Source organism: Ahaetulla prasina, chromosome 2 (genome assembly GCF_028640845.1).
Source record: "Ahaetulla prasina isolate Xishuangbanna chromosome 2, ASM2864084v1, whole genome shotgun sequence".
Taxonomy (NCBI): Eukaryota; Metazoa; Chordata; class Lepidosauria; order Squamata; family Colubridae; genus Ahaetulla; species Ahaetulla prasina.
The window spans coordinates 47,757,453-47,780,823 of record NC_080540.1 but is presented as its reverse complement, the minus strand read 5'-3'; the positions used below and the strand labels follow the sequence as shown (position 1 = coordinate 47,780,823).

The 23,371-nt window shown below is 39.4% G+C and overlaps 1 protein-coding gene across 1 annotated transcript in view; it reads right to left on the bottom strand.

The window, feature by feature from the left end:
- Positions 1 to 23,371, bottom strand: part of CNTN6 (contactin 6) — a 199,193-nt gene that overhangs the window by 146,378 nt on the left and 29,444 nt on the right. Inside the window, 1 exon segment of the mRNA XM_058167816.1 lies at positions 7,113 to 7,208. Coding sequence (XP_058023799.1) covers positions 7,113 to 7,208 — 96 coding nt within the window.

Genomic DNA, 23,371 nt, shown 5'->3' with positions numbered 1-23,371 from the left:
TTCCTATAATATTATGTGACTATAATTAGAAACAGCAAGTCATTTGGGATCTATCAAAGATGTTTTCCAAATCTCTCTCTCTCTCTCTCTCTCCCTCCCTCCCTCCCTCTCTCTCTCTCTGCCTGCATAATACAGTTAATCCAAGTTTTGCAATCATAGCTGCAGTATTTTGGCAGAGACATGTGCCTGACATTCAAAGCATGGCTTCTCTAAAGCACAAGCAGAGAACTGAGCAAACAACCAGGAAGAGCAAACAAGAATTTGGCAAGGGAATTAGAAAAGGCGGAAGAGATAGGAGAAACAAGAGGGGGAAAGACTGACGTTCCCTGCTTCTGATGCTGCTGCTATCCATTCAATCATATACAATTCTTGGTGAATCTATGACTGCTAATAGCTGATAGTTTCCTGAGTGATGTTGATTTGTTTTCTGGATGATTGCCCACTATATAAGTTGTAAACTTAATCTTGCGTAGCTTCTTCTCCTGAAAAATTACACTACTAACCAGAGCATACAAAACATTTGCTAGACCAATTCTCGAATACAGCTCACCTGACTGGAACCCACACCTCATTTCGGACATTAATACAATTGAGCATGTCCAGAAATATTTTACAAGAAGAATTCTCCACTCCTCTGATCACAACAAAATGCCTTATGCCACCAGACTTGAAATCCTGGGTTTAGAAAATTTAGAACTCTGCCGCCTTCGACATAACCTGAGTTTAACTCATAGAATCATCTATTACAACATCCTTCCTGTTGAAGACTACTTCAGCTTCAATTGCAACAATACGCGAGCACACAATAGATTTAAACTTAATGTGAACCATTCCAATCTTGATTGTAGAAAATATGACTTCAGTAACAGAGTTGTTAATGCCTGGAATGCATTACCAGACTCTGTGGTCTCTTCCCAAAATCCCCAAAACTTTAACCAAAGACTGTCTACTGTTGACCTCACCCCATTCCTAAGAGGTCTGTAAGGGGTGTGCATAAGAGCACCCAGCGTGCCTACCGTTCCTGTCCTATTGTTTCCTTTTGTTATATCCAATTAATATAGTTATTACATACTCATACTTATATGTAATGTTGTGTTTGACAAATAAATAAATAAATAAATAAATAATAAAATAAAATAAAATAAAAATATAAGATAGGAGCATCGCTCTTGCTAACCTAGCTGAGACACACAAGAGATCCAGTTTCACCAGAACCCAACTCACAGAGGATTGATGGGCAGGCATTCTTTCTTTTCCACCCTTTTTTTCAGTCCAAGCTAGTGTTCACCCAGAGAGGCAGCTTGTAGGTACCTGAGACTATAGCAAGTAAACAAGGAAGTGGCCGGTTTAGCTCTGCCTGGTAAGGCCTGTTATTAAGAACACAAAGCCTGCAATTACTGCAGGTTCGAGCCCGGCCCAAGGTTGACTCAGCCTTCCATCCTTTATAAGGTAGGTAAAATGAGGACCCAGATTGTTGGGGGGGCAATAAGTTGACTTTGTAAATATATACAAATAGAATGAGACTATTGCCCTATACATTGTAAGCCGCCCTGAGTCTTCGGAGAAGGGCGGGGTATAAATGTAAAAAAAAAAAAAAAAAAAAAAAAAAAAAAAAAAGGAAGTCTTGCATGGAAGTTTAATTAGGGGATACGGCAAAAAAAGCTTCAGGTAATTTGGGCAGTGAAGGAAGCATCACTGTGATTTGAAAAGTGTATTCACTTGAAAAGGACCTAAACCAGTGATGTGAACCTTTTCGGCACTGAGTGCCGAAAAAGGAGCATGCACATGTCTGGGCCACAACCTGGAAGAGGAGCTACCCAGGGTGCAGGCGCCCACCCGAAAATAAGCTTCTGGTTTCAGCTACTCAACTTCCAGTTTTAGCTAGTTACTCTTCCAGGTGTCTGGCGCACATGTGCACATGAAGATCAGCTGGCCGGCATGCATATTCATGAAGGAAAATGGTAGACCAGCTCTTCTAGTTTCTGGCACTTCCACATGCAGAAAGGCTAGCTGATCATCACATGTACATGCATGCCAGAAACCTGGAATAGGAATGAGTGATGCCACATGTGCCAGTTGACATGGCTCCGCATGCCACTTTGAGCGCACATACCATAGGTTCACCATCATGGACTTAAACTATTCCTACTGCAAGTACAAACTCATTTCTTTCTGGGGAGAAAGTGCAGGGACTTTATTTTTTTTAAAAAAATATTTATTATAATTTTTATAAATAACTCAAGGCAGAGAACTTACCTCTTATTTTCCCACAACAACAATAACCCTGTACAGTGATTTGGGCTGAGAGAAAGTGATTGTCCCAAAGTCACCCAGATCATTTTCATGCCAATGGGGAAACTAGAATTCACAGTCTCCCAGTTGGTAGCCTCGTATCTTAACCACTAGATCACTTGAGGACGGTGTCAGCATTCCAGAAAAAAATCCAACTGCAAGTAAAAACTCTGAAGCAAACATTTTTCAAAGTTCTATTTACTAGAATAGGTAAACCGGCACATCTGGGAAAACTGAAATCTGAAAGGTCTGGGTTTTCCCTCAGTAAATAAAAACCCCAAAAACCATCCCCACATTCCTCAGTCGATCACATGCTCCAATCACCATCCGTCATATCTCGAGACAGCACTCCGACCATTCCTTCTTCAGATGAAGGATCGGCCTGACTTTGACTGACAGGAAGAATGCTATTTTGTCTAAAGACAACGCCTCTACTAAATCCCCCCTCCTACTTTCCCACACATGAGAAGGTGGCAGCATGGAAGCTTCCGGCCTAATTTGGCTTCCAAAGCTGATAGACAGAGTTGTTAACCTGAAATGCATCAATGAATTTCTCCAGTACAAGAAGAGAAATGAAGAAAACAGCAAAGAACGGGAGAAAAAACAACAACCCCAATACATGGAAGGCAATAGCTCCCCTGGTCAAAAGCAAAGGAAAACACAAATCAAGAAGACAGGAAGCACTCAATACCACTAGATTTTAGAAACTGGTATCACATATTTTTGTTTCTTTAGAGGACAGTCAGCTACTACCTTGGAACTAGGCTTTTCATACTGAGCATAAACAGACCTCAATGATTCCTAAAAGACTAAGGACAAAAAATGGGGGGAGGGTTGGTTCACTTGAATGCAGCAAATTTTCTATCACTACAGTTTGCTTCTTGATCTGGAATTCTGGATTTTCTTTTTCAACTGGCACCATGGCCTGAAAAATGATTAGAAACCCTTCTGCATAACACTGCATAGATCAATGAAATCTAAGAGCCATTCAGAGAAAGAAGACATATGTTATAGTAGTATGTGAGTCATAATTAACCAAGGCTGCTGGCTAATGTGTAAAGACCCAATATGACATTGCGAGAAGGTAGTCCTTATAGGTAGTCCTCAACTTCTAATTGTTCACTTAGTGACCATTCAAAGTTCCAACAATATTAAAGAAGTAGCTTATGACCATTTTTCACACTTATGACCCTTGCAGCATCCCTATGGTCCCATGATTGAAATTCAGATGCTTGGCAACTGCTTCATATTTATGATGGTTGCAGGGTGTTGGGTCATGTAATCACCTTTTGTAACTTTCTGACAACCAAAGTCAATGGGGAAGCCAAATTCACTTAACAACTGTGTTTCTAAATGAACAACAGCCGTGATTCACTTAACAGCTGTAACAAGAAAGGTCAAAAAATGGGCAAAACTCACTTAATAAATGTCTTACTTAGCAACAGAGCTCAATGCTGGTCGTAAGTCAAGGATTACCTGTATTTTCCAGAACCACTTATCTCACAGCACTTTATGTGACATCCAGGTTACAAAGAATGTTCAACTCTATGGACAATTATTTTTTCCTCTTGAGCCATATGAAGATTGGTCACATAAGATGCCCAACAATAACATGACTAAGGGGGCCTTGAAAGAATCTCTGTAGCCTACATGACATTAGTCAGGATAATAAAGCAACTGAGAATCTAGGTAGCATTTTGTTATTAGTGCTTTCAGCTGAAACTTTATTGCAGAAGAAGAGAAATCAGGATTTCCCGGGTCAAAACCTATTAAGCAAATGGCATTATTGTGAAAGATTTGGATTTTAGTTAACCTATTAGTTAATCTTCAGAAAGGACTCTTAGGAAAAAAAGCAATATATCTTTTTTAAAATTGGGGGGAAATTGGCAGGTACCTTTTCAATCTCATCAAGGGGGTCTTTAAACTAGAATATAGAATCACGGAATTTGAAGGGACCTTGGAAGTCTTCTAGTAGTAGCAGGAAACCCTGTGTCATTTCAGACAAAGCCTTCAGTGATGGAGCACTCACAACTTCTGAAAGCAAGCTATTCCATTGTTTAATTGCTGTTAAACCATTAGGAAATTTCTCCTTAGTTCTAGGTTGCTTCTCTCCTTGGTTAGTTTCCAGCCATTGTTCCTTGTCTCGCCTATTGGTGCTTTGGAAAATAATTTGACTCCCTCATCTAGGAGAGAAATTAGGAGAAAAAGAGGTGGGAGAAAAACTTCAGACATGAACAGACATCCAAGGGAATACAAAAAGAGAAGCTGGGACCATGGATGAGACATCAGAGTTTTGTAGGACATAACAGAGACACAAGTAGCATCTGCACACTCAGAACTCAGATGGGTTTTTTTTAATTTTTATTTTACTAAAGGACAAAGTTAAGGTAAAATATATTTTTCTTAACTGAAGGTATTAGCAAAGATGTTAAGTTATCAATTATTTTCTTTAGTTTGTATTAGGTTTTTATCTTTATATTTGTAAACTTTAATAACATTATTGTAAAAATATAAAGAGCATGGAAGCTCGTTTATAGATTTCTTCTGAAACTGGCAGAATTTGCTTGTCTCCACAAGTTTCCACAGGCAGAAGACTCATTTTCCAAAACAAGAAAGCAAAAACTGCAGCAATCTTATTTATATATTCAGATATGTGCTACCTACCAACTCATTTTTAGGTATTCATTTGGTTTACATCTCCATTTATAATACTAAAGGCAGATTGAAATTTTGGGAGCTTTGGACTTTTCCTCTTCCCTCCCTCCCTCCCTCCCTCCCTCTTTCTCTTTTTCTTCCTGCCTTCCTGCCTTCCTTCTTTCTTATATTTGAAGCAAGGTTTGGAAATAGTTTACGTTTTTAGAGTCAGAGGTGGAGAGGCTTGGTCTTCTTCTTTTTGGAAACCATATTTCAAATAATCCATATTTGCCAAATGCATTGAATGATTTAGCTTAGTATGAAAAAATGAGGAACTCCAACTCAGTATGAAAACAAAATGTCGTATTAATTAGGAAGCATCAGCGATGCAGTTCAGTTAGAATTACAAAAAATTGCTTGCGATGAAGCAGTAAAAGAAGATGGAAACAGAGATCATTTTTTAATCTGTTATTTGATAATTGTACATTAGAAGTATAATCCATCATAATAAAAGTACAGTGACGATACATACATAGATCATAATAGGTTGCCACAAAATTCTATTTTCTGTTTCTTATTCAGTGTATCCAAGGCCATGATAAGTGCTAAAAATCTGTACTGCAGTCTTGATTATTGCATCTATATGCACCTTGCTCTAGATCAGGGATTTCAAACTCTATTTTACTGAGGACCACATCAGGGTTGTATTTGACCTTGGGGGGGGGGAAAGGGGAGACATGGCCAGAGTGGGCATGGCCATCTCGATGTCACTTGTGTCGGGGGTGCCTTTGGTGGCCCGAGCACTCTGCCAGCAAAAACAGGCTCCTGAGCTCCATTTTCAGCTGCGATTGCCTCCTGGAAGCCTCTGCCAGTGAAAAAGGAGCTTGGGAGAGCTGTGGGCAGTCCTCACAAGTTCCATTTTTGGCTGTAATGGCTTTCTGCAACCCTCTGCCAGTGAAAACAGAACTCAGGAGAGCTGCGCTCAGCCCTCCCAAGCTCTTTTTTTCACTGACAGAAGCACCAAGGGCCAGTCCTTTGCTGTTCCCAGGGTGACCCCATGGGCCAGATCTAGGCAACCCATGGGCTTGATCCGGCCCTGCTCTAGATAGTTGTATTAGAATAGAATAGAATAGAATTTTTTATTGGCCAAGTGTGATTGGACACACAAGGAATTTGTCTTGGTACATATGCTCTCAGTGTACATAAAAGAAGAGATACGTTCATCAAGGTACAACATTTACAACACAATTGATGGTCAATATATCAATATAAATCATAAGGATTGCCAGCAACAAGTTATAGTCATTCAGTCATAAGTGGAAAGAGATTGGTGATGGGAACTATGAGACGATTAATAGTAGTGCAGATTCAGTAAATAGTCTGACAGTGTTGAGGGAATTATTTGTTTAGCAGAGTGATGGCCTTCGGGAAAAAACTGTTCTTGTGTCTAGTTGTTCTGGTGTGCAGTGCTCTATAGCATCATTTTGAGGGTAGGAGTTGAAACAGTTTATGTCCAGGATGCGAGGGATCTGCAAATATTTTCACGGCCCTCTTCTTGATTCGTGCAGTATACAGGTCCTCAATGGAAGGCAGGTTGGTAGCAATTATTTTTTCTGCAGTTCTAATTATCCTCTGAAGTCTGTTAAGTCTGTTATTAAGTTATTGTTACTCAGCGTAGTGGATTGGATGGATCAGAAGCCAAAGAAAATAGAATTTTCTTATATCCTACCATAAATCCAAAACTGGAGAGAGTTATTTATGATTCCAAACAATAAAACGCAATTTATGCTTTCACAAATACTTGATTAAAATTTGCCTCTTTCTTTATAAACAGGACAAAAAATGCAGTACATCTTCACAAGGTAGAAATGACCATACTTACTGAATTTGACCAGTTCAGAAAAATAAAAACGTTGTTCAGTTCTTGTTTAAAAAATAATACAAAAAAATCTTATTCAAATTTACAAATTTCACTATAAACTACCTATGTGTGTGTGTGTGTGGGGGGGGGGGGGAATGAAAAGGATCCAGCCATTATTTTCATAAATCATAGCAGGCACGTTCAAGCACTAAATGAGATTTTTGTCCTCAAATCTTATACACATAAAAATGCATAGGACTTTCTATGCATCTATTCTTCATGCTGGCAAATACTGAAGAATATAATGCAAAATGCCTTATGTTACCTCCATAGTGTGGTGGAGATGCACAGAATAGAATGACTCCTTGTCCCTTTCTGACTGATACAGCGCTTCTTGCTTTAGTTTCAAAGTTTTCAAGATCTTGGAGGGAGAGAGAGAGGTGTTAGATGTATCCACATACCCATTTTGGAATCACAATGCCAATATTGTCATCTATGCTACAATGACTTGTTGGATAAACAATGTAAGAGTGGCATTTGACCATTACAAAAGGACATGATGGCACCTGGTAGCTAAAATGCTTGTTATTTTTTATCCTATCTTCAATTTAGTTAATTAGACTAAAGTAAAGGGGGAAAAAACACAACTTTTTAATGTAAACTTAAATGTTTTATATATTTTAACAAAATGTTAGCCACATTTAATTGGTTGGGATTTGCTTTCAATAGCAGCCTAAAAATATTCCAAAATTGCACTGGGAGCAGAAATATGTTTTTTGTTAGTAAATAGAGTTATTATTATTACTAAGTAGAGTTACTAGAGTTACTATTAGTTAACTATTGAATGTATAATATGCCTAAACTCAAAAGTAATTCCAGGTATCATATAAAAAAAGTTTAGAATACACTTTAAACAAATAAGAAGGAAATGATAATAACAAGGCAATAAAAAGATAATCAAGCAACGAATCACCGAACACCTAGAAGCAAACAAAGTAATAACCAAAAGCCAACATGGGTTTGTCAAAAACAGATCATGCCAGACTAATCTTATTGCATTCTTTGACAAAATGACAAAATTAGTGGACCAGAGGAATGCTGTCGATACAATTTACTTGGACTTCAGTAAAACATTTGATAAAGTTGACCATAACCTACTACTAGATAAGTAGAAAAATGTGGGTTAGACAGCACCACCACCAGATGGATTCGTAACTGGCTGACCAACCACACTCAACGTGTAGTCCTCAATGGAACTACATCCACATGGAGGGAAGTATGCAGTGGAGTACCCCAAGGCTCTGTTTTAGGCCCAGTACTCTTCAACATCTTCATCAATGACTTGGACGAGGGGATAGATGGGGAACTCATCAAATTTGCAGATGACACCAAGCTGGCAGGAGTAGCCAACACTCCAGAAGATAGGCTCAAGATACAGAAAGATCTTGACAGACTTGAACATTGGGCACTATCTAACAAAATTAAATTCAACAGTGAAAAAAGTAAGGTTCTACATTTAGGCCAAAAAAAACAAAATGCACAGGTACCGGATATGTTGTATCTTGCTCAGTAGTAATAACTGTGAGAGGGATCTTGGAGTTCTAGTGGACAACCATTTAGATATGAGCCAGCAGTGTGCTGCAGCTGCCAAAAAAGCCAACACAGTTCTAGGATGTATAAACAGGGATAGAATTAAGATCACGTGAAGTGTTAATACCACTTTATAATGCCTTGGTAAGGCCACACTTGGAATATTGCATTCAGTTTTGGTTGCCACGATATAAAAAAGACGTTGAGACTCTAGAAAGAGTGCAGAGAAGAGCAACAAAGATGATTAGGGGACTGGAGGCTAAAACATATGAAGAACGGTTGCAGGAACTCGGTATGCCTAGTTTAATGAAAAGAAGGACTAGGAGAGATGTGATAGCCGTGTTCCAATATCTCAGGGGTTGCCACAAAGAAGAGGGAGTCAAGCTATTCTCCAAAGCACCTGAGGGTAGGACAAGAAGCAATGGGTGGAAACTAATCAAGGAGAGAAGCAACTTAGAACTAAGGAGAAATTTCCTGACAGTTAGAACAATTAATCAGTGGAACAACTTGCCTGTAGAAGTTGTGAATGCTCTAACACTGGAAATTTTTAAGAAAATGTTGGATAACTATTTGTCTGAAATGGTGTAGGGTTTCCTGCCTGGGCAGAGGGTTGGACTAGAAGACCTCCAAGGTCCCTTCCAACTCTGTTATTATTATTATTATAAATTGTACCCTATAACTATCATTAAGTGTTGTACCTTAGAATTCCTGATGAATGTATATTTTCTTTTATGTATATTGAGAGTATATGCACTAAGACAAATTCCTTGTGTGTCTAATCATACTTGGCCAATAAAAAAATCTATTCTATTCTAAAATGGTGCATCGGGGAAATAAATAATAGATATTTTTCTGCCTATCTTAAGAATAGGGCAAATTTGAAGTATTCAAAATAGAATGTGCCATCACACCCTACACCAGCTGAAGTTTCTGAGTGCTCTTCAAGGACAGGCTTATACAGAACACATTGCAGTTTTACCTGGGAAGTGATTATGGGATGAGTGTCAGGGAGCAATGGGCTAAAAACTGAAACTCAAGAGATATCTGTGCAAAGGAGTGTTGAATCAACCGGTATGCCCCCACAGTCAGAAAAGTAGCTCTAGACAGCTAATCTAGTTGTATGCTACAAAGTTCCACATTTCATCTAATGGCAGCCCTTATTAGTTCAACATCATCAGATTGCTCATCCCCACCAAGATGTCTACAAGAGGGGTCAAGGGAGGATTTAATGAAAAGCACTTCAATCTTTGTAATGAAAACTTTGCCCCCTTGGTACGCATATTGTGTTTGTACAAAAAGTTCAAAATTGGTGAAACACTTCTTTTATCAACCTTTTTTTTTCTCTCCCCCCTCCACTTTACAATGGATTCGTAACTGGCTGACCAACCACACTCAACGTGTAGTCCTCAATGGAACTACATCCACATGGAGGAAGTATGCAGTGGAGTACCCCAAGGCTCTGTTTTAGGCCCAGTACTCTTCAACATCTTCATCAATGACTTGGACGAGGGATAGATGGGGAACTCATCAAATTTGCAGATGACACCAAGCTGGCAGGAATAGCCAACACTCCAGAAGATAGGCTCAAGTTACAGAAAGATCTTGACAGACTTGAACATTGGGCGCTATCTAACAAAATGAAATTCAACAGTGAAAAAAGTAAGGTTCTACATTTAGGCCAAAAAAACAAAATACACAGGTACAGTATATGTGGTACCTTGCTCAATAGTAGTACCTGTGAGAGGGATCTTGGAGTCCTAGTGGATAACCATTTAGATATGAGCCAGCAGTGTGCAGCAGCTGCTAAAAAAGCCAACACAGTTCTGGGCTGCATAAACAGAGGGATAGAATCAAGATCACGTGAAGTCTTAGTACCACTTTATAATGCCTTGGTAAGGCCACACTTGGAATATTGCATTCAGTTTTGGTTGCCACGATATAAAAAAGACGTTGAGACTCTAGAAAGAGTGCAGAGAAGAGCAACAAAGATGATTAGGGGACTGGAGGCTAAAACATATGAAGAACGGTTGCAGGAACTCGGTATGTCTAGTTTAATGAAAAGAAGGACTAGGAGAGATGTGATAGCCGTGTTCCAATATCTCAGGGGTTGCCACAAAGAAGAGGGAGTCAAGCTATTCTCCAAAGCACCTGAGGGTAGGACAAGAAGCAATGGGTGGAAACTAATCAAGGAGAGAAGCAACTTAGAACTAAGGAGAAATTTCCTGACAGTTAGAACAATTAATCAGTGGAACAACTTGCCTGTAGAAGTTGTGAATGCTCTAACACTGGAAATTTTTAAGAAAATGTTGGATAACTATTTGTCTGAAATGGTGTAGGGTTTCCTGCCTGGGCAGAGGGTTGGACTAGAAGACCTCCAAGGTCCCTTCCAACTCTGTTATTATTATTATTATAAATTGTACCCTATAACTATCATTAAGTGTTGTACCTTAGAATTCCTGATGAATGTATATTTTCTTTTATGTACATTGAGAGTATATGCACTAAGACAAATTCCTTGTGTGTCTAATCATACTTGGCCAATAAAAAAATCTATTCTATTCTAAAATGGTGCATCGGGGAAATAAATAATAGATATTTTTCTGCCTATCTTAAGAATAGGGCAAATTTGAAGTATTCAGAATAGAATGTGCCATCACACCCTACACCAGCTGAAGTTTCTGAGTGCTCTTCAAGGACAGGCTTATACAGAACACATTGCAGTTTTACCTGGGAAGTGATTATGGGATGAGTGTCAGGGAGCAATGGGCTAAAAACTGAAACTCAAGAGATATCTGTGCAAAGGAGTGTTGAATCAACCGGTATGCCCCCACAGTCAGAAAAGTAGCTCTAGACAGCTAATCTAGTTGTATGCTACAAAGTTCCACATTTCATCTAATGGCAGCCCTTATTAGTTCAACATCATCAGATTGCTCATCCCCACCAAGATGTCTACAAGAGGGGTCAAGGGAGGATTTAATGAAAAGCACTTCAATCTTTGTAATGAAAACTTTGCCCCCTTGGTACGCATATTGTGTTTGTACAAAAAGTTCAAAATTGGTGAAACACTTCTTTTATCAACCTTTTTTTTTCTCTCCCCCCTCCACTTTACAATCTATTCTAATTTGGCTTCAGTATCCTCTACAAACCCAGCCATTCTCTTGTAAAAAAGTAAACCATTACATTAAGCCATAGCAGGTCTTTTTTTTATTTTATTTTGTCACAACAGTATACACAAGCATCAACATAAAACAACAACACATCATATAAGTATATATATAAGCAAAAGTATGCAATAACTATATTAATTTGATATTATGAAAGGAAACAATAGGACAGGAACGGTAGGCACTTTTGTGCTCTTATGCATGCCCCTTATAGTCCTCTTAGGAATGGGGTGAGGTCAATAGTAGAGTTTTGGGTTGAAGTTTTTGGGATTTTGAGAAGAGACCACAGAGTCAGGTAGTGTGTTCCAAGCATTAACAACTCTGTTACAAAAGTCATATTTTCTGCAATCAAGATTGAAGCGGTTAACATTAAGTTTAAATCTATTGTTTGCTCTTGGATTATTGCAATTGAAGCTGAAGTAGTCTTTAACAGGAAGGACATTGCAATAGACGATTCTGTGTCTTAAACAAAGGTCTTATCAGAGTCAGCGGAGTTCTAAGTTTTCTAATCCCAGGATTTCAAGTCTGGTGGTATAGGGTATTTTGTTGTTTTCAGAGGAGCGGAGAACTCTTCTTGTAAAATATTTCTGGATGCGTTCAATTGTATTAATGTCAAAGATGTGGTATGGGTTCCAGACAGGTGAGCTGTATTCAAGAATAGGTCTAGCAAAAGTTTTGTATTCTCTGGTTAGTAGTGTAGAGTTTTTGGTAAAGAAGCTACGTAAAATTAGGTTTACAACTCTTAATGCCTTTTTTGCAATGTAGTTGCAGTGGGCTTTGGCACTTAGATCATTTGATATGAAAACTCCAAGGTCTTTAACAGGGTGGGGGTCATCTGTAAGGTAATGTCCATCAAGCTTGTACTTAGTGTTTGGGTTCTTTTTTTCAATATGTAAGATTGAGCATTTGCTGGTTGCCAAGTTTTAGACCAATCGGATACAAAGTCAAGGTCTTTTTGAAGGGTAGTAGTATTGTTGTTAAGGGGACATGGTGGCTCAGGGGCTAGGACATTGAGCTTGTTGATTGAAAGGTCGGTAGCTCAGCGGTTCGAATCCCTAATGCTGCTGTGTAATGGGGTGAGCTTCCGTTACTTGTCCCAGCTTCTGCCAACCTAGCAGTTTCGAAAGCACATAAAAATGCAAGTAGAAAAAATAGGGACCACCTTTGGTGGGAAGGTAACAGCGGTCCGTGCGCCTTTGGTGTTGAGTCATGCCGGCCACATGACCATGGAGACGTCTTCGGACAGCGCTGGCTCTTCGGCTTTGAAACGGAGATGAGCACCGCCCCCTAGAGTCGGCAACAACTAGCATGTATGTGCGAGGAGAACCTTTACCTCTACCTTAGTATTGTTGTTGGTGTTAAATAGTTTGACATCGTCAGCAAAGAGAACACAATAACTTGAGATAAGGTCACCGAGATCATTTATGTATAGTATGAAGAGCATTGGTCCAAGAACGCTGCCTTGAGGAACGCCACGTTTGACAGGAACAGGATAGGACAGGAACAGGATAGAACATTGCCAATTTTGACCACTTGTTATCTGTTTGGCAGCAAAGCAGTTGTGAAGAGGTCCTGAAATGCCGTAGGATTTTAGTTTCAGAAGTTTATCATGTACTACTGAGTCAAAAGATTTGCAGAAGTCTATGAAGATTGCATCTATTGCTTTGCCTTGATCAAGATTAATAGTCCATATGTTTTTGCAGTGGAGAAGTTGTAAGTTACATGATAATTTTTTTCTGAAACCAAATTGTTTATTAGAGAGTAGGTTGTTTGTTTCTAGCTGGAGGGTAATGGATTGGTTGATGATAGATTCCATTACTTTGCAGCATAGAGAGATTGGTCTGTTATTTTCAACTAGGCTGGGATCTCCTTTTTTGAAGATAGGGATGACTGTGGCTAGAGACCAAAGTTTGGGAAAGGAATAGTTGTGAAAGCTTTATCAAAGATTATGCTTAGGGGTTTTGCTATATTAGTGGAAAGTTTTTTTAAGAAGTATGCACATAGTCCATCAGGCCCAATAGATAAAGATGGTTTCAGTTTGCGAAGAGCTTTTTCAACATTATCTTCTATGAAGTCTATATGTGTTAAGTCATTGTACTCATTGTTGGTATGATTGGGGAATGTCGGATATGAGCCATCACTGTTAACAAAGACTGAGCCAAAGAATGTGTTAAAGAGGTTTGTTTTAACTGTTTCATCATTACATTCTTTGCCATTAGATTCTTTTAGTGGTGGGATGGATCTTGATTCTTTAAGTTTATTGTTTACAAAATTATAAAAAGCACGATTGGAATTTGTGCGCAGAAGGTCTTCTTCTTGCTTGGTGTGGTAAATGGTGCATTCAGTTTTTATTTGGTTGCAAATATTTCTGTAGTGGTTTTTGAAGTTTGCTACATAGCCCTTTTTTTTTTCTTCTCCAGAGGGATTTTTTTTTGGACACAGAACACTATATGAAAAGAAACACTGGGTGGTTGTTGCTTTTTCAATGTCAGGTGTGAATTTTTGCATGTTGTTTAAGCCTACCCTAGTTTCAAGAAGTTTTATATGTTTATAAGGGTGCCCTAACTTAAGCAATATGACTCTGGGCAGTGTACAGTGTAAAAAAAAAAAGAACAATAAAGAAAAAAAGAAGAAAACCCCAAGATATAAATAGAAAACAGAAAATTCTCAGAAGTAACTGGTTAACTACAGTTGATCAGGATGCTGTCCCTAAAGAACTTCTTAGCCGATAAGCAAGTTTTTTCTTTTATATTAATATTGTTATTAAGTCCTTTTATCACCTCACGTATGTTTCAGTGTGTTCATTTGCACTATAGCTAGGCGTTTTAGATGCATGGGTTCATAACTTATTGAAAATAACATATTTCACTTTATTTTTAATCTTTAAATGCTTCTTATTACAGCTATTTGTTTAACATCCAACCAGTTTAACCCTGAGAATGCCTGGAAAGAGGAATGGTCCAAGGTACCTTCTTGTGGCTTGATCATTAGTGATCTCTCTACCAAGTCATCTGGTTAAGACCTGAGTCACTCTGTAGGGACAAAATTGAACAAAATTAGCCATTATACTGGAAGAAGTGTCTCTGCCCTATATCAATGGGGATGGAAAGATTCCCCTTGCTGTTGCTGTGGTGCTGATCTGTAAATTATTAAAATATTGTGCAAGATTGCCCATGACATACATTCTCTGGTTCTCTAGAAGATCTGCATGAAGCAATGCCAGAGGTGATCACCTGGCTAGCTGAATTGGACATCTAGTTATGAGGCCACTGTCATACCCCTGTAAAAGTTTTATATATAATTATGTGGATTATGGGTATATGTTTACTTCTATCTATCATGTTCTTATCATACAATAAATAAGTGCTCCTTAATACCTCAGTCAATTTTAGCAAAAACAGAGCAGAAGTACATGTTCATCTACAGTGCCTGCATTGATTCATATATGAATTGGTACTGCTACCTAACACCACAACTAAACATGTTGTGAGCTAATGAAGACTTTCCCCCCCTTAACTTCAAGAAGAGCAAAGCCGAGGTCAGGTGTTCAACATGGACTGCATTTGCTAATAGGCATTTTAGGCACAGCAGCTTTATTTCAGAGACGACATATTCACTGTGTTTCCTGCAGAAACCTATGAATAAGTTATTACCCGACTTGCCTTAATTCTCTTTTTCCTTCCCCTGCCAGCATTTGTCTTCTTTTGTGAGCATGGATGTCCCTCACATTGAATTTTGCTATCGGCTGCAATTTCCTTCCAATTTCCTTTCCATTGCCCCCTCCCCAACACCCCTCATTCCTCAATGCTTTCTGGCAAATAACTATCACACACTGCAGCTAATCAGTCAACTCTGGAATGATACCATGTTGATAGAGCAAAGTCCTCAGATGTATTCTTGATCCTTCTGAGAATCGCATGGGAAACTGGGCTCAGCTGTATCTGGGGGGGAAGTCATCATCATCCACAGGAACCACTCACAACCACAGTGAGCCCAGAATAAGCTTGTGGCAAGCAAAACACATGTTCCCCTGTGTTAACCAAATTAGATTATCTCAAGAACAGTACTAATATAGACTGAACCATATGGGGACATTTCCAGAGAGTGCTGGAAAACAACTTGAGAGAACAGGCAAGTAATTCAGTTGCCAGCTTTTGAAATTTCACGTAGGACTTTTGTGATAAGTATTGCTTTTCTTAAAGCACTAGGCTGGCATTTCATGCAGGGACAACTTGTATTTTCATGCCACAGTTTTCATGCACAATTCCTATCACTCTTACTGGGTATGATATCCTCTTTCCAGGCTACTAAAAGGACTAATAAGGAAACTAAGCCTGAATTCACAGAATTACAAAATAGTGTAGAGTTGAATGGGAACTTGGAGGTCTTCTAATCCAACCCACTGCTGAAGCGGGAAACCCAATACCATTTCAGTCAAATGGCTGTCCAGTCTCTTCTTAAAAACCTCTGGTGATGAAGCACTCACAAACTGTTCCATTGGTTAATTGTTCTCAGTGTTAGGAAGTTTCTCCTTAACTCTAGGTTGCTTCTCTCATTGATTAGTTTCCATCCATTGTTTCTTAATTTGCCTTTTGGTACTACAGAAAATAAGTTGACCCCTTTATCTTTGTGGCAGTCCCTCAAATATTGGAACACTGCTATGGTATCATCCCTAGTCCTTCTTTTGTCTAGACTAGCCATATCCCATTCTTGCAATTGATCTTCATATGTTTTAGTCTCCAGGCCCTTAATCATCTTAGTTGTCCTTCTTTGTATTTTTTTAAGTTTTGCAAATAAGGAGTCTCCAATAGGCCATATTGTATTTACAAAGTTCTTGCCCAATTTACCTTTTAGAAAGAGCTGCTACTCTTGAAGGCAAGTAAGACAAATAAGTCAATGTGAATAAAAAAATGTAAATGTGAATAAAAAGAAATGGCTGTCCCATCTCTTGATCAGCCCAGTTTTCTTGGGCTTCACTGCATGAGATTGGAAAAATACATATGATAGGAGAATACTGTATAATTCTGTAATATTGTATAAAACCAAGATTTCTGTTGTTAAATTTCCTGTTTGAGATGCCTAGGAGAGCAGATATGAAGAGTTAGTATTTACTTATAGAAAGATTCCAAGTTTTGCTATGTAAATGTGACTACAGTACACAAAGCATGTTTGCATTTGCATTAAAATATGCATGCCTGAAAATTATAGCAATATGTGTACACAATCTCAGCCGGTGTGTGTATAATATAAAGTGCATATGTTCCACATTCTCTCTATATATAAATACACACATATGTCATCTATCTATCCCTCATTCAGTCTGTCTATCTATCTATCTATCTATCTATCTATCTATCTATCTATCTATCTATCTATCTATCTATCTATCTATCTATCCCTCATTCAGTCTGTCTATGTCTGTCTGTCTGTCTGTCTAGCCATCTGTTATCTCTATTTTATCTATTCTATCTATCTATCTATCTATCTATCTATCTATCTATCTATCTATCTATCTATCTATCTATCTATCTATCTATCTATCATTGCATCTCCTTAAAATAACTGAGTCTTTTCCTGAGATAACACAACTAAGAAAAGATTTGGCAGACAGGTACTAGGTGAGCTGTTCTTCAAAACAAAATTTTGCATTCAATTTCAAAGCCCTTGAAACAATCCCTTTTGCTTAATTTAGATATTCCAAACAATGAGTATAATAACAGAATATGGCAAGAGCAATGACATTAGAAAATGATAAACGATCTGCTCTAATCGCCTGGCAATGCACTTCCCCAAAAATGTGAAAATCCACAGTGATTGCTGAGGTGTTTAGTTTAGGAGATGAAAAATTGTATCAGGAGACCTGTACTAATGCAAAGTACACAAACATTTGTCTCCTCTGTGTGTTCATGTGGTTCCATAAGCATTAAAGGGAATAACAATCTGACATACAATAGAAAATGTATTTTCCATCTTCTCATTCTCTCCATTCCCACAGCCTTGATATTTAATGTCCACAATTAACATTAAATGGATGGCATTAGAAGCTTATCTTTCAGTCTTCAATTAACTGGATTGCAGAGTGCTGAAATAATAAAACAGAACAATTCTAGGAAGGTTTTGTAATAAAAAGATGTTGTTGCAAATAGGTATCTGCTTCCTGGGCTTTCTTGAATCAGAAAGGGCAGCAGGTAAGGAGAAGTTATGGTTGATTTATCTTCAGCTATGTAAAATCACCTAATGAGAAAGAAGGACTCACTGGAGAAGAGCCTAATGCTGGGAAGGATTGAGGGCAAAAGAAGAGTGGGACGACAGAGAACGAGGTGGCTGGATGGAGTCACTGAAGCAGTAGGCGTGATCTTAAATGGACTCCAGAGGATGGTAGAGGACAGGAAGGCCTAGAGGAATGTTGTCCATGGGGTCGCGATGGGTCGGACATGACTTCGCAACTAACAACAACAACAATGTAAAATCATCATGCCACATCAATGTTCTACTCACTTGGCAGACCATATTAAGTTTGCATTGAAAATCTGAAAGGCAAGTAGTGTGTCATGGAAAGTGCCTATGTTCCTAATCTTTAGAGGTTGTTATCCTTAACAGGTATACCTGGAAAATGTCTAACTTTAACATCAGTTGGGCAGAGTTCTGGTTAATTTATGCTAGCTATGTCAAATGTGGAAACTTGGGCACAAATGCAAATTATAAATTAAATGTGGAGACTTACCATTTATTTTAGTGATGACAGCCACCTAGTTCTATATAGCTGTGGGCAAAGATGAATTAATCAAGATGCCTAACTGCTGAGTATTGTTGAAACAGGATGCTAAACCCTTCATTTCTAAATTAGGAATGGAGCAATTCATCTTCAGGGCTCTGCTGGAAATCATCATACCTGACTGGCTCTCAAGATAGATCCACAAGGTGCTCGATTCAATGATGATCAAATTTGCCAGGTACTGGCTGCATCCATAAGAAAGTCTCAGTAGCATATATTGCTTATATATATATATGAGGGGACGCGGTCGCTCAGGGGCTAAGATGAGGAAAGCTAAGGCTCACAATGAACAAAGGCTAGCAACAAAAGTAAAAAATAACAAAAAAAGCTTCTTCCAACATGTTAAAAACAAGAAAAAAGTCAAGGAAACAATTGGCCCATTGCTGGGAGAAAGTGGCAAGAAGATGACAAGCAACAGGGAGAAAGCAGATCTACTTAACTCATATTTTGCATCTCTCTTTACACAAAAGGAAAAAAACAATCCAACCTATCAAAAACAGCACTACAAAAAACAGATTAGAAACACAAGTTAAAATAGGGAAGAAAATGGTAAGTGAACACCTGTCTACCCTAGACGAGTTCAAATCACCAGGACCGGATGGATTACACCCCAAGGTTCTGAAGGAACTGGCAGACGTGATCTCAGAACCACTGAACTATATCTTTCAAAGATCCTGGAGCACAGGGGAGCTGCCAGAGGACTGGAAAAGAGCTGATGTAGTTCCCATCTTCAAAAAAGGAAAAAAAAACAGATCCAGGAAACTACAGACCTATCAGCCTGACCTCAATACCGGGGAAGATTCTGGAAAAGATAATCAAGCAACGAATCACTGAACATCTAGAAGCAAACAAAGTAATAACCAAAAGCCAACATGGGTTTGTCAAAAACAGATCATGCCAGACTAATCTTATCACATTCTTTGACAAAATGACAAAATTAGTAGACCAGAGGAATGCTGTCGATATAATTTACTTGGACTTCAGTAAAGCATTTGATAAAGTAGACCATAACCTACTACTAGATAAAGTAGAAAAATGTGGGTTAGACAGCACCACCACCAGATGGATTTGTAACTGGCTGACCAACCGCACTTAACGTGTAGTCCTCAACGGAATTACATCCACATGGAGGGAAGTATGCAGTGGAGTACCCCAAGGCTCTGTTTTAGGCCCAGTACTCTTCAACATCTTCATCAATGACTTGGACGAGGGGATAGATGGGGAACTCATCAAATTTGCAGATGACACCAAGCTGGCAGGAATAGCCAACACTCCAGAAGATAGGCTCAAGTTACAGAAAGATCTTGACAGACTTGAACATTGGGCGCTATCTAACAAAATGAAATTCAACAATGAAAAAAGTAAGGTTCTACATTTAGACCAAAAAAACAAAATGCACAGGTACAGTATATGTGGTACCTTGCTCAATAGTAGTACCTGTGAGAGGGAACTTGGAGTCCTAGTGGATAATCATTTAGATATGAGCCAGCAGTGTGCAGCAGCTGCTAAAAAAGCCAACACAGTTCTGGGCTGCATAAACAGAGGGATAGAATCAAGATCACGTGAAGTCTTAGTACCACTTTATAATGCCTTGGGAAGGCCACACTTGGAATATTGCATCCAGTTTTGGTCGCCACGATGTAAAAAAGATGTTGAGACTCTAGAAAGAGTGCAGAGAAGAGCAACAAAGATGATTAGGGGACTGGAGGCTAAAACTTATGAAGAATGGTTGCAGGAACTGGGTATGTCTAGTTTAATAAAAAGAAGGACTAGGGGAGACATGATAGCTGTGTTCCAATATCTCAGGGGTTGCCACAAAGAAGAGGGAGTTGGGCTGTTCTCCAAAGCACCTGAGGGTAGAACAAGAAGCAATGGGTGGAAACTGATCAAAGAAAGAAGCAACTTAGAACTAAGGAGAAATTTCCTGACAGTTAGAACAATTAATAAGTGGAACGACTTGCCTGCAGAAGTTGTGAATGCTCCAACACTGGAAATTTTTAAGAAAATGTTGGATAACCATCTGACTGAGATGGTGTAGGGTTTCCTGCCTGGGCAGGGGGTTGGACTAGAAGGCCTCCAAGGTCCCTTCCAACTCTCTTGTTATGTTATGTTATGCTGAACTTGTCGATCGAAAGGTCAGCAGTTCAGTGGTTCAGTGCTGCTGTGTAATGGGGTGAGATCCTGTTACTTGTCCCAGCTTCTGCCAACCTAGCAGTTCGAAAGCATGTAACCTCAGAAAACAAATATCGCACCTCTACAGGGAGGAAATCCACCATCTGACCAGGACCTATGAAAAAGTAGAATTCCAGAGAGCTTCCATTTTATGTGACCTCGCATTCCTACGCAACTGCTGAGATCAAAATTTAATCCCCACATGCTTCCAATTGAAATTCCACTCCAACTCTGCAGCCACCAAACGCATCCTAAAAAGAACAGAATTGGCCCTAATCAGAAATGAACTTCACGCAAAAAGATTCCTCCTAGATTGAATCAACAAAGATCTCCTCACACTTCACCTCAAACTCAGCAACAAGATCCACCCGCACTTTGGGACAAATCCAAACAACTCGCCGTCTGGACAGCTGAAACACAGACCACCCTCAAAACAGAGACATACACCAACAAACTCCGAAGACTACAAGAACGCCAGAACCAAACCCCTCCCCCCTCACAGCCACACATGAAAAAAACAGTGCATAACATATCAGATAGGATCCTCACCAAAGCTGAAACCGATGTCCTTTCCAAAGGATTCAACTTTGCAGTCGCTCCCAAACACATTACCACTGAAACCATTATATGTGGAGTTGAAACCAGCCTGACCAAAATCAACCCTGAGGATGCTAACAGAATCAGACTCAAAATCACCAACATCCTCTGCACCAGCAAGCCACCCAAAATCAACTTAACCAAAGAGGAACAGACAGCACTACTTAACCTGAAAGAAGACACCAGCATAATAATCCTGCCAGCAGACAAGGGCAATGCCACGGTGGTTATGAACACATCTGACTACCAAACCAAATTAACCAACCTACTCCAAGACTCCACATACAAACCCCTAAACACAGATCCCACCACCTACCTAGAAAAAACCACCAGATCCAAAATAAAAGCCTCCCCCATCAGTGAAGAAATCCAGCAAAGAATCATTCCCAGAGAGAAATCATCCAGATGCCCTAAGCTCTATGGTCTCCCAAGATACACAAAGAAGGAATCCCACTTAGACCCATAGTCAGCTCCATAGGCTCACCTCTACAAAACCTAGCCAAATTTCTCGCCAAACAACTACAGCCCTATGCAGAATCCATCGCCTCACACGTAAAAAACTCATTCCAGTTCATAGAGATCATAAAGAAACAAAACTTACAGCCCAGCGACCTACTCGTGAGCTTTGATGTCATATCCCTCTTCACCCAAGTGCCAATCAAAGAAGCCTTGACAGCTATCCAAAACAAATATAACCCCCCCAAGCACATCCTAGATCTGACCAACCACTGCCTATCCAACACATACTTCATCTATAACGGACAAAAATACAAACAAATAGAAGGAGCACCTATGGGATCACCCCTCTCACCTGTCATTGCCAACCTCTACATGGAACACTTTGAAACCCAAGCACTAGAAAAATCTGATCACAAACCCAAACTCTGGCTCAGATACGTAGACGACACCTTCATAATCTGGCCACATGGGAAAGAAAAACTTGACAACTTCTTCACACACCTCAATAGCCTACACCCCAAAATATAGTTCACCATGGAAATAGAAGTTAACAACCAACTTCCCTTCCTAGATGTTTTAGTCTACAGGAAATCCAGTGGCTCCCTAGGACACACCATCTACCAGAAGAAAACACACACAAACCACTATCTGCACGTACACTAACATCACCACCCAGCACAGATCAACTCCGTAGTCAAGACACTCATCTCCAGAACAAAACGCTTAGCTGACGAACAACATCTGAAAACCGAACTACGCACTCTCTCACTAACGTACTAACATCCAATGGATTCCAAAGAAATAAGATTACCAAATTAATCCATAAAGAAACCCCCACTAAAATCCAAGACAGAGAACAAGAAAATAGCAAAGCCCTCCTCCCATATATAAAAGGTACCACAGACAGAATCAGCAAGTTCCTCCACAAACACAACATCAAGACAGCATTCTGCACAAACCAAAAAATATCCACCATCCTAAGAAACCCCAAAGACAAAATTGAGTTAGAAAATCAAGGAGTATATGAAATCCCATGCACCACCTGCAGTACCACATACATCAGACAAACCAATAGAAGAATAAGTGCACGAATTAAAGAACATAAGAACTCAGTCAAAAAAGAGGAACCAACTTCTTCCCTGGTCCAACACCTTAAAGCCACAGGACATAAAATTGATTTTAAAAATACCAGAACTATTGCCAAAACTGAACACTTTAACAACAGAATAATCAGAGAAGCCATTGAGATAGAAAAACGCCCACACAGCATGAATAAATGAGATGATACCTCCCGCCTATCAGCCATTTGGAAACCTGCCCTTATTGACAAACGAGTCCCTAACATGAAGAATGACGCAAGACCTACACTCACGAGTGCCACACAGCAGGTCACCACCACACATCCATGCGGAAAGCAAATTCAAACCCACACCTGTGGGTCTGAAGTCATCATCATCCACAGGAACCACTCACAACCACAGTGAGCCCAGAATAAGCTTGTGGCAAGCAAAACACATGTTCCCCTGTGTTAACCAAATTAGATTATCTCAAGAACAGTACTAATATAGACTGAACCATATGGGGACATTTCCAGAGAGTGCTGGAAAACAACTTGAGAGAACAGGCAAGTAATTCAGTTGCCATTAATGCCAGCTTTTGAAATTTCACGTAGGACTTTTGTGATAAGTATTGCTCAAACCCAAACCGTTGATGAAGCACGATCACGGACCAGAAGCCAGACCGCAGCTGCATCATCTCCAATCCATACATGCAGCAGACTGACACCCAACATGAAGATGTAGCACGACCACAAACGCGAAGCCAAAC